Source organism: Canis aureus, chromosome 29 (genome assembly GCF_053574225.1).
Source record: "Canis aureus isolate CA01 chromosome 29, VMU_Caureus_v.1.0, whole genome shotgun sequence".
NCBI lineage: Eukaryota > Metazoa > Chordata > Mammalia > Carnivora > Canidae > Canis > Canis aureus.
In genome coordinates this window covers 9,899,815-9,911,862 of record NC_135639.1, presented here as the reverse complement: position 1 = coordinate 9,911,862, position 12,048 = coordinate 9,899,815, and the positions used below count along the sequence as shown (strand labels likewise).

The 12,048-nt window shown below is 44.0% G+C and overlaps 1 protein-coding gene across 22 annotated transcripts in view; it reads right to left on the bottom strand.

The window, feature by feature from the left end:
* Positions 1-12,048, bottom strand: part of FGFR2 (fibroblast growth factor receptor 2) — a 105,367-nt gene that overhangs the window by 57,263 nt on the left and 36,056 nt on the right. For all 22 annotated transcript variants that reach the window (XM_077877397.1, XM_077877396.1, XM_077877390.1 and 19 more), the window contains one exon: positions 8,657-8,826. In XM_077877397.1, the coding sequence (XP_077733523.1) occupies positions 8,657-8,826 (170 nt within the window). The remainder of the gene's footprint in view (positions 1-8,656; positions 8,827-12,048) is intronic.

Here is a 12,048-nt window from a genome sequence, read left to right as displayed (position 1 = left end):
AATACTGCCCCATGCGATGCTGTTAATATTTATTTTCTTACACCATCATTCCAGTATTTGATTACTTGACATACCACCAGTCCCAAATTTTATGAGCTGTGGCATTTTCCAAATGGACACCCTTCGAAGCTGCCAACAGTGGGAATGTCTGACACTTTCACAGGGGATATCCTACCATTAATTAGCGGTTGCTTAATGACAAGCTCAAAGAGTACAAACAGTAACTCTATCAAGATGGGGAACAAAGACGACTTCTTGAGTTTCTCTTCTAAGTTCTCCATCTCCATACCACGATTCAGTGTCAACCTAAAGACTCTATCCTTCCAACAAAAACATAAGACGTCCTCTCCAATATATATATTTTTTTTTCTTTTCTTTTTTTTTTTTTTTAATATGCCTCATCTTCTTAGTGCAACAATCCTACTGCCAGTTAGGTCCCAGTTTGGTAGAAGGCACTTCTTTGCTTTCACAGAAGAGGGAATGTAAATCCCCAATAAACATATGAAAAGATGCTTCACCTCATTAACAATCAGGGAAATGCAAATTAAAACAATAATGAGACACTGTTATTCACCAGCTGATTAACAAAAATTAGGAAGATCCACGTCATTGAGTACTTAGTGAGGGTGTAGGGAGACAGAGACTCAAAGTGAGAACAGGAACAGAGAGAAAAACCTCCCTGTAAAATAATTTGGCAGGGCCTATTAAAATTAGCAACGCATTTTTTTTTCTTTCTACCCAGTTAATTCCACTTCTAGAAATCTAGCCTACACAGAAAACAGCAGGATTACTTCAAGGCACATGAACAAGACTGTTGCTTTGAGCACTGTTTGTAACAGCAAAAATGAACCCATCAGGAAGAGAGTCATTAATAATATACAGCTCATCCTATATGAACGAATGTGTACTTAATTCATTCCAACAAAATAGCATACAGTCATTAAAAAGAGCAAGGTATTCTTAAATTCAACCTGGTAAGATATCATTAGTAGTTATTGCTACATGGAGCGGGGGGGCGGGGATGGGGGAAATACGTGGGATTAAAAAGAAGTGTATTCAGGATCCTGTTTTATAGAAATACACACACACAACCCTACAGGTGCCTAAAGCCCTGAATTTATAAGCATGACTGTCTAAACATAGCTAAAATCAGAACAAAAATGTACTAAACTGTTAGCAGTACATTTTATATAATGAAGTGGTAGGATTACGCATGTGTTGACTTTTTTCTCATTTTCACTTTTTGCATTTAAACAGAAATCACACAGTTGACAAAAAAGTAAAATAAAACTGCTCCCCACCCCCCACCTCCCCTTTTCAGTAGTAACCGCTATGCTGCAAAACCACCGTGTCTGGAACTCTCTGGCAGACTGAGCACGAGGGCCAGGGAGGAGAGAAATCCTGCACCAGCGGCCACATGCACAGTCCTTTCTTCTCATTCCTGCCCATGGCCAAATCTTTGTGGAATTCATCATTATTTTTCATCTGCCAAGGAACAGAATTAGAGAGCATGAGGCTTCAAAACTATGTTCACTAAAGACTTGTAAAAATAACATTTCAATACTGAAACAAAGCAGATTGAAGCGAATGGCCTAAACTCTTTTGCTCCTAACACAAAAAGTGGATTCCACAAACATTCCACACCCGTGGTCACAAAGACCAAAGGTGGCCCAGACAGGTTTTTTCAGAATTCCTCTGCTACCTAAGTCTTCCAAGGTGCATGTCTAAACCCCAGCTATCTTCAGGTGACAACTGGGAATGTAGATTTAGTTTGATACGATACCAAAACACCTTGGTGAAAGGTGAAAGGCCAAAGACCCAGGCTGTCACCTGGATGTTTGGTTTCCACAGTGCAAAACAAAACAAAACAAAAAAAAAAAAAAAAAGAAAAAAAAAATCTGGACATTTCCAAATACCTAGGTGTTCGATAATAAGCAGAATAAACATCCAGAAGCTGGATGGAAAGTTTTGCTCTATGCCAAGTCAATGAATACTATGCCCATGTGATGGCCAATACCCCCAAGACTTCCTTTCACCAGTACCAGGGCCCAATTTATAAAGAAAGGCAGCAATCCCTTTGAACCCTGGCCTTTATAAAGGCAGCCCATAAACGACATAAGCCAGTAGTCATTAGGATGCAGAGAGCCCTACTATCCCATGTCAGACCCCATTTTCTAGCAGGTTCCTGGGGTCTCTAAACCAGGGCTCTGGAGGTGTGCACAAACCGAGCTTACATGTTTCAAGGGCTTGTGGCACTCACTGTTGCTTATCACCAGGCAGATGTGGAGGCAAATGCCAATCTGATTAATGCTTAAACTCCCGAAGTTTGCTTTTCAGGAGGTGTCCACAGAACAGGGCGAGGTGAGCTCTGACCCTCTAACACCCAACTGCAGAAACTTTCCTGCACTCAGTGAACAATGCATGGGTCTCCCAGAGGAGTCAGAAGAGAATTACAAAATGCAAGGCTGTCCTCAGATGCCTGAAAGGGGCTCTGGAAGAGGCTGGGCAAGGGGGAGCGGGGGGGGGAGGGCAGACTGCCAACAGGGTCACTGCCTTTCAAATTTAACTCTAAAAACGTCATGACCGGGGCACCTGAGTGGCTCAGAGGTTGAGCATCTGCCTTAGGCTCAGGTCGTGATCCCAGGGTCCTGGGATAGAGTCCCACACTGGGCTCCCCTGAGGGAGCCTGCTTCTTCCCTTCCTCCTCTGCCTATGTCTCTGACTCTCTCTGTGTGTGTCTCATGAATAAATAAAATCTTTAAAAAATAAAAATAAAAAAAATAATAAAAATCTCATGATCTTCCTCAAAAAGCTAAATGAAGAATCACCCAATGACCCAGCAATCACTCTGCTAGGTATACACCCAAAGGAACTGCAAGCAAGGACTCTGATACCTGTGCCCCCATGTTCATAGCTGAATCATTCACAAGAGCCAACAGGTGGGAAAATCCCATCAACAGATGAATGGATAAATCAAAGGAGCCTATCCATATAATGGAACATTATCCAGCCCTAAAAAGGAATAAAGGTATGATTTTTGCTACAACACATCTGAACCCAGATGGAAGGACAAATATCCTAGGATCCCACTTGCAGGAAATACCTGCAGCAGGCAAATTGAGAGACAGAAAAATTAGAGGGACCAGGGCCGGGGAAGCGGGGGGATGATTGGCAGGAAGAGGAATAGAAAATTATTGCTTAATGGAGAATGTTTTGCTTCAGGTGAAAAATAAATGACAAAATTTATATTGTATTTTACCGCGATTTTGAAAAATCCTACACAGATCATGGACTACATGCTGCACTTTGCTCCCAACAGTGTACCTTGGGCGGACACTTACATGTGCTTTAGGATGCCACTACTACCTCCATGTTTCTAAGAGATCACAGTTGTTTTTTGTTTTGTTTTTGTTTTTTTAAATAAAAACATGGAACCACATTTGAAGAAAACAGTTTAGTAAGAGCATGAACTTTGGAGGAAAACCACCTGGGTCCATATGGCAGCTCCGCCACTGAGGAGCCACGTGACAAGCCTCATCTGTAAAAGGGACGAAATAACAGTGCCCCCCTCTTTGGGCTGCACGGGGACCCAAACCCATGGCAGACGGGAGGGAGGCACCCAGTACAATCACAAGATAGGTGAGCAGTCAGTGCCTGCTGGCTGAAAACAACACATATCAGCTTCCTCATCACAGATGGCCTGATCTGGGATCAAAGCTGAAATGCCTTGGCTGAGAAAAAGAGCTCAACAAGATATAAATATATTGATAAGGACATCAATAGTGATTTTTCCAAATAAACACACTTTGGGATAACATTTTTTTTAAAAGATTTTATTTATTCATCTGAGAGAGAGAAAGAGAGAGCAAAACCAGGGAGAGAAGCAGGCAGGGGGGCACATGGGGCTTGATCCCAGGACCCTGGGATCACGACCTGCACTGAAGGCAGACACTTAACCGTCTGAGTCACTCAGGCACCCCAGGATTAGGCATAACATTTAATCAAAAGTCTCTAATACGACATCTAAGTAACCTGGAAAATGTAAATCTCATTAACCTACCCAGCAAAACCACCAGTTTAGTTGTGATTGAAACGGGTTTCACCTCATCTCTCCTTGGACCTGAAACATACCAGGGAACAGACAGTACAGACCCTACAATGCCCTACTCTGCTCAGGGGCTCCATGGGAGTTCTCAGCTCCAGGATGCCTGAAGCTCACCTGCTCAGGTGCCACTTCCATGGCCAGCTTGAGGGGGTGCTGTGTTCTGTGATCTCTCTGGGTTCTTCTGCAGTTAGCAGCACGCAAGGCAGTTTTAAGACTACTCTTGCCCTCTATGCTTGAGTCATTACCTAGGAATGAGTTGGGAACTGAGGTGGTCTACTAATTACCTTGGTCTTCTTGCTTTTCTGCATTAGATTGTAATTACTGTTCAGAGCCCTTTGAAATATCTAGCCTTAAAGGTAACCGCTTTCTTTAAAAAAAAAAAATCTGTGTTCTTGTTTATGATAAAAAAAAAAATGGTTGGTGGTTATGCTACTAAATCACAGTTGGAAGGGATCAGATGTTCAAGACTATCCATCCAAACTTCATATTAAGGCTAGGCGACCTAAAACAAGGAGAGCTTAAACAACTCGCCCACAGTCAAGATTGATGAAAGAGCCCAGGCATGACTACAATTAGGGAGATATAGTTATGCTTCAAGTCAACCCTTATCACTGTAAATAATAACATCCCACCAGCCTTTGCCCACATACTAAGAAAACAATAATATGACTGTTAAATCACCTTAGAAGGCTCAGCATGAGGTCTTTGATAAATCAGACTGAACCACAGAATACCAAAGAGCTCTACTGGTCATTTTAATTAAAATGAGCTTTGTCCCATTTCATAATTCCCTTTCATTTTGTTTTGATGTTTATGTTTGTTCCCTCCTCCCTTCACTGGCCCCCATATGCACACCATTTCAAAACAAGCTGTAACACAGTGTACAAGGGCCAAGGTGGCTGATCCATAAACATGCAGAAAGAGCTAGACCGACAGCTGAGCTAGACAGAGCAACCACGGTTTATGGAATGAGATTTATGAAGGAAAAAAAAAATCACAGAAATAACACACATCTGTTTGTGGAAACTTTCAGGTCTTGCTTTCTGGAAAAATATATCTTGGAAAACTTGACACTTTGCTTCTTCGTTAAATAAAGTGGCAAAGGGATGGGAGGCAGGGGAGAGGGACATTTGGACATCAGGCTGTCCACATGTCAATGGGGTCTCTGCTTTGTGGGGACTGCACTGTACCCTGATTCCCTCAGGTCGAATGTTGGGAGAAGCAGAAGTCTCTGTAGGTAACAAAGACCCACCTGTAGCAACCATGCTCCCAACTGTCCCAGTCAGGCCCTGAAGAGGCCAGCACCAGTCAGACAGCTTGAACTCATGGTGGGAGCAGGGCTGCCGGCCTCTGTGACCACCCAGGACTCAAGACCTGGGGACCTGTGGTGAGTCCAACACATCAATAGTAAGGCTTAGGCTTTAGGTAACTATGTTTTCCCAGGAGATGAGCAATCTCTTTCCCTTTCGAGTCCCAGAAGCTCAATGGATTCCTGAGGGAACCAGCATCCCCAAATCAATGTCCAATAATGCCACAATTGTTGTGAAAACCCTTTCCTAAACCCAGGTTGACCACCTTTGCATTTGATGGAGTGACACCCCCATCACACCCTAGGGGTGCTTAAGCATTTTCATAGACCCTTCTCCAGAGAAAGTCCAGCAGGACCAGAAATGTGCCCTCATCACTGCAAGCCAGCATACCACAGTCCAAAGGTCAATACTCTGCCCAACTTGCTCTTTTTTTCTCAATGGAAATACATACTTTATTTTTTTAAGATCTTATCTTTTAGGTAATCTCTACATTCAGTGTGGGACTCAAACCCACAACCCCAAGATCAAGAGTTCTATGCTCCACCAACTTAGCCAGCCAGGTGCCCCTAAGGCAAAAAATACTTGAGATTTTTGTTCCCATGCACTCAAATTCCCATTCTCTCTCACCCCGGAAATGGCTCAAATGGGAAATAAGAAAAATCATTCCATCATCTGCACCTCCAAGGAAACAGGCTAAAGGTATTCCACTGAAGGTCTGCTTTTAGAACAGTGCTCTTCCGTTAGCGCAGTATCGCCCTTGATAATTAAAATTGAACTGCACCTGTTAAAAATCAAGCAGCATTTCCTCATCAGGCACCCTTAGTCTTCTAGCGCATTTATAATCACTAATTCAGATTTGCAAAAAGCTCCTTACCCATAATAATGATGTTGGTCCTATTTATTTTGAGACCAGGAGTTTCTTTCTGGGAGCTCATCAATTCTTATTCCTTATTTCCAAGGCTGTCTTAAGTGAGGAAACTCATCAACCACCAGGATCTTATACTTCAGTTGTATTGAAATGAACCATTGGAACTGCATCAAGTATGTTCTCGGAGAGCATGTGCCTCTTAGAACAGTCCTGAGGCCACAACTGTAGTGGTTTTAACTCCTCCTTTCCAACCAGCACCCACCTAAGGAAATCGCTGTCTAATCATCCTTTATGAAAAAGAAAAAAAAAAAAAAAGAAAGAAAGAAAAGAGCAAGCTAACCCTCCGATCTCACCGTGCCTGGTGTAAGCGTTGATCTAAGAGCAAAGAGACAAAGCACCCTCCTGCCTACTGCTCCCGCCAACAAGCAGGAGTCATGCAAGACAGGCACGACTGTGTCTCCTTCCACAGCTTCCAAGGCACGAACCTAGCAGCAGATGTGCCTCACATCTGTTTGCACGCACAAACTGCCCCATGCACGCACTTAGAAATTTACTCATAGGCTTTCCTCCCGTGGTCCACTAGGCTTCAGCTTCTGGTATTTTCAAATGTTAAAACAAAAGTCAAACATTTTTGAAGCAAACAACACTTTCAAGATGAGAATTGGGGATGGTGTGTTAGGAAAGGGCTCCAGGGCATGCTTTTGTGGAGAGGAGGCCCATTTAATCACACGAGTTATGGGGTCAGGGCTCACGTGCCCTCCCAAGTGACAACAGTGTGGTGGACACAGCTGTAGCAGAGAAGTTCATCCACCAAGAAATCCTCTTCTACCTGGTTCTTAATGACCTGGAGTCTGGGCTAGAGCATCCTCTATCTATTTTAGCCCCACTGCAGATTGCCCAAATGGCTCCCTGACCCCCGGTCTTCTGATGTTCATGCCCTTGGGGAATTTGTCTCCTCCCCTAATGATCTGCTTAATAAGAGAAAACAGCCAAAGTGGTAGGAGGTCACTTCCACGATTAGGTTACCAAAGGCTGTGACTTGTCTTGTTCACACACTACCTCTTCGTGTCTGCTCTCCCTGAGGGAGCCAGCTACCAGACCAAGAGGCCTGCAGGGCAAGGAGCTGAGGGCAGCCTCCAGCCCACAGTCAGGGAGGAACTAAAGCCCTCGGCCCAACAACCTGCAAATTAGTGAATCCAACAACCACAGGAACGAGTCTGGGAGCAGGTCCTTCCCCGAGGCTGATCCTACAAATCAGACTCCAGACTTAGCTGAAATCTTAGTCCCAGGACAGACCTGGCCATGGAAGGCACAACTAAGCCACTCTTGGATTCCTGCCCCACAGAAACTGTGAGATAATAAATGTTGTTTAAAACCACTGCGCCGTGGGGGTAGTTTGTTACACAGTAATAGGTAACTAATGCACCTACGCTTGCTTTCCAAACACACCAAAGAATGTCATAGTGAAGTTCCATAAGCCTTCCTCATAGACTAAATTCCTCAAGGCCTCCCCTTCCACGCTAAGTAATGTAGAGAATCCAGGTCTCTCTTCCCCTTCCTTCAAACTCAGCCCAGGAACCCTTCCTGACCTCTATCATCCTTGGCATCCCAGATAGCCAACATATTCCCTCCCTGCACATCCACAGGACAACATGCTCTTCTGGCCTCGGCGCATTCAGATCACAGCTGTCTGGTCGGCCTTCCCAAGGGCGAGGAACCCCTGTGAGATAGGGCTGTGCCTCGTCCAGCGCCTTGGACCGTGCCAGCCACAGAGGATGCTCAGCAATGTCCAAATGCATAAACAAGACCCTGAATGGAGCATTTACAGGCCTCTTTAGGGAGATGGTTGTCCGTTTCCACCTCCCGCTCGAGTGATGAGACTAAACTTCACCACATTCTGTGATGGGCCCTCCAGACCCTTGCAGATGGGGACAGAGAGATCGCCTCTGTCACCACAGAAGCACTCTCTCTTAAGAAGTAACATTTCATACCCAGCGTCCACACCAAGTCCATCCACACTCGTACAATCCTGCTCAATCAGGGCAAGTACCCTTACTCTTCTCCGATTCTGCTCCAGTTTCAGTTTTACAGACTATAAAGCATATAGAAAACAGACTCTCAACTTTCTACCCTTCTGTTATTAAACGCTTCTCACATAAAGAACAATGCAAATGGAGATTATGCTTTTCAAGAACGTGCGAGTCCAGGAAAACTTTTTAAAAATATCAACCATGGAAATGACCAATTAGGATAATCACTGTTTTTTGGGGTTTTTTTTTAAATACTCCTTCTGGTTCCTGTTACCTTGCAACTCCTTAAAAAATGGATTAATAAAAATGGGAGACACAGAACATTGTGAAAACTTCATTCTACCTTATAGCCTCCAATGCGATGTTCCTGCTTAAACTCCTTTCCGTTCTTCAGCCACCTCATAGTTGGTGTTGGATTCCCCCCAGCTGGACAGCGAAACTTGACAGTATTGGCCGCAGGGACAGCGTGCAGACGCTTTTCCATCTTTTCTGTGTTGGTCCAGTAAGGCGCCCCTGGGGTGGAAAACAACGTTACAATGTACAGAGAAGGAGAGCTTCATTTCCATAACAGGGAAGATAATGTTATTTTGTATGTGAGCGAGCTGACAGCCTCAAAAATCCTTGGGTAATATTTACATTAGGAAAAAAATTTTCTGAAGTCTAGCAGATGGCCCAGCAGAAGGTCCCTGGAGATGCACTGCTCGTTAGTCTGTGTCTCTTAACGGGGAAAAAAGTGTTTGAGGTACCTTCTCTCCCTCCTTCCTGGTGCCAGAATATAAATTCGTGGGGAAATCATGTTTTCAAATGCTACTTTCTATAAACAGTGACAACACATACAGTAACTAACAACAGCAGAGTCCTCCAAAATGTATCATTTTAGATCAGCACACCTAGCAAGTGGTCACAAACACACAGTGACCACATACACACACCAAGTGCGCTCTTGAGGCCAAGTCAACTTACCCACTGAAGTTGTAAAGGATAATCAATAATATTACTTCCCATACTGATATGATCAATGATTCAAGGAGGCATCATTAATTTCCCAGCACCCTATCACTAAGTAGGTATTAATTTTTTAAATGGAGAAAAGATTTTTCGGTGGTTGTGGATGCCCTAATTCTATCATCGTGTATCTAAACAGATCAAATTTAACAGATTCCTGCTGATTACATGTTAGGTCAGGTTGAGCCCTCTAAATGGCCTGCAAAGTCCTGGATACAAGTGATTCTTTAAACTCAAGAGAAGGGATCCCTGGGTGGCGCAGCGGTTTAGCCCCTGCCTTTGGCCCAGGGCGCGATCCTGGAGACCCGGGATCGAATCCCACGTTGGGCTCCCGGTGCATGGAGCCTGCTTCTCCCTCTGCCTGTGTCTCTGCCTCTCTCTCTCTCTGTGTGTGTGACTATCATAAATAAATAAAAATTTAAAAAAATAAAATCTTTAAACTCAAGAGAAGAGAGAACTTTTTAAATTGCCAAATGAAGGACATTTTATCTAAGTAAGAACCACAGCATGGATCCAGAATACCACCATAAATTCTTTATGCCCGCCAACAATGGCTAACGAGCACTATTGACCGAGGGCTTATTTGCAAACAGAGCTCTAAAAACTCTCCCGTGTTTAACATATTATCCCTGACACCAATCTGATGAGAAAGGCATTATTATAATCCTTGTTTACAGACAAGGAAACTGACGCACAGAGAAGCTACAAAGCTGGGAAGAGGTGTGGGCAGATTTGAGCCAAAGCAGTCCGATTCCAGAGCCCACAGTCTTTGCCCCTACTCTCCATGGCTGGTAAGAACCAGCTGCTCCAAGGGGTCGGAATCCATACCTTCGGCCACTCTGATGTTAAAGACCAGAGTTCAGAACAGCCAGCCCGGGCCAAAGGCACACCACCTTCTTTATTACCTGCCCAAAAGTTCCAGAGAAATCTTGTATACCTATTTAACTTTTCACATGTATGTTTCTGTCTCAGCAAACTAGTAGCCAAAATTTCCCTAAAACAAACTTCAACAGGGCCTTGGATGTTCTAGAACATTCTAGAACACTGGAACTCTAGAAGACAGATTCATAACTGTGTTTACTGCTGATGAGGCTTAGACTGAGCAGCAGCACGCACACTTCACAAGCCAGAGGCAAACAGGTCCAGACAGGGGTTGTGCCTGTGATGTGGATTTACAAGTCTCCTCTATTCTGTGGATGACACAGCCTGCTCCCGGGGGCGGGGTAACAATCCCCTTCTTAATAGCCAGACTTCCACGGCAGAATTAGAAATTGGAAAAACGCATTCAAAACACCCAACCCGGGACGCCTGGGTGGCTCGGCGGCTGAGCGTCTGCCTTCGGCTCAGGATGTGATTCTGGAGTTCTGGGATTGAGTCCCACATTGGGCTCCTGCATGGGGCCTGCTTCTCCTCCCTCTGCCTGTGTCTCTGCCTCTCTCTATGTCTCTCATGAATAAATAAATAAAATTTTTTTAAAAATCCAATCCTGTTTGCCTCACCCTTGCTCTTGAAACCTGGCTATAAAAGGTGGGGCCGAGATTTCTTAAGAAGAGCATGTTGTATCTTCTTTATCCTTGTTTATCTAAGTATCAAGGTAGGATATAGATGGTGTCTACTCAATGCCAAGACAGTGCAAGCAAGACAAAACTGAGGTGGTCGGTCATGTGTAGGAGAGAAAGCCAGAGTGGAGCCAGGAGGAGAGCCAAGGGAATAAGAATGGAGCTGCACACTTTCCTCTGAATCCAGTTGTATCTGCAATGAGGTAGGCAACTTGGTAGCCATTGGCTTTGGCTGTCAAATGCCCATGAACACACTCATTCTTCTGAGGGTTTACCAGGGAGTACTTGATTGCTATTCATCACAAGACTCCCAGAGCCTGGCATATACTGGAACAATTTCAATAATCTTTCATTTTAAAAGCTTCTACTTAGAAAAATCCATCCACAGCCACAGCCACTAAAAAGAAACCATTAAGAGCACAAAATAAATAATGAGCTTTGTCGCTACACAAAGACTTTTATAAATCTGACCTAAATGAAAAGCATACCTCATGCTGTCAGGTGTCTGTACTCATGTCATTTGTTTAAGTAAACACAATAGCCTATTCATATGAATTAGCTAAATATTAATGTAATAACTCTTTGAGATAACATCAATTATGGCTGAGTTGATCCTTTGGAATGTCTTTTCTTTTTTATATAAAAGAAATCAACAGATATGTGCTTACATTCCACGGGGCAGGATTTTTACATTCCCTAAAATGTTAAAAAGTAGGATTTAGTTAAAGGAACTAGGAATGTTGCTGTGTTCCTCCCTCACTGGGCTAAGCTGTCAGGGAGGCTGTAACCCACATGGGGATCAGCCCAGACCACATGAGCCCGTACGGTCATGGCCTGTGGCAACAGCACACTGGCAACCAACACCTTTGTCTTGGCACCTAAGAAATGATTTAAGGACAAGGGTGAAAGAATTTTGCTGGAATTTCTGGCAGGAAGCCACTTCCCTGCGGTAAAATTTCAATCGTCAAAACTGCACCTATAAAATCTGCTCGTGCAAAATAGACACACGGCCATGAAGCAGAGTATGGGCACCAAGCTTGTCATCTAAAGCCACAGAGGAGAGAGAGAGAGAGAGAGAGAGAGAGAGAGAGAGAAAAGAAGAAAAAAGCCACAGAGATGCAAGGTGGGCAGGGCAGTATACGAGCCAATCAACAGAGTAGAAGCAGACCGC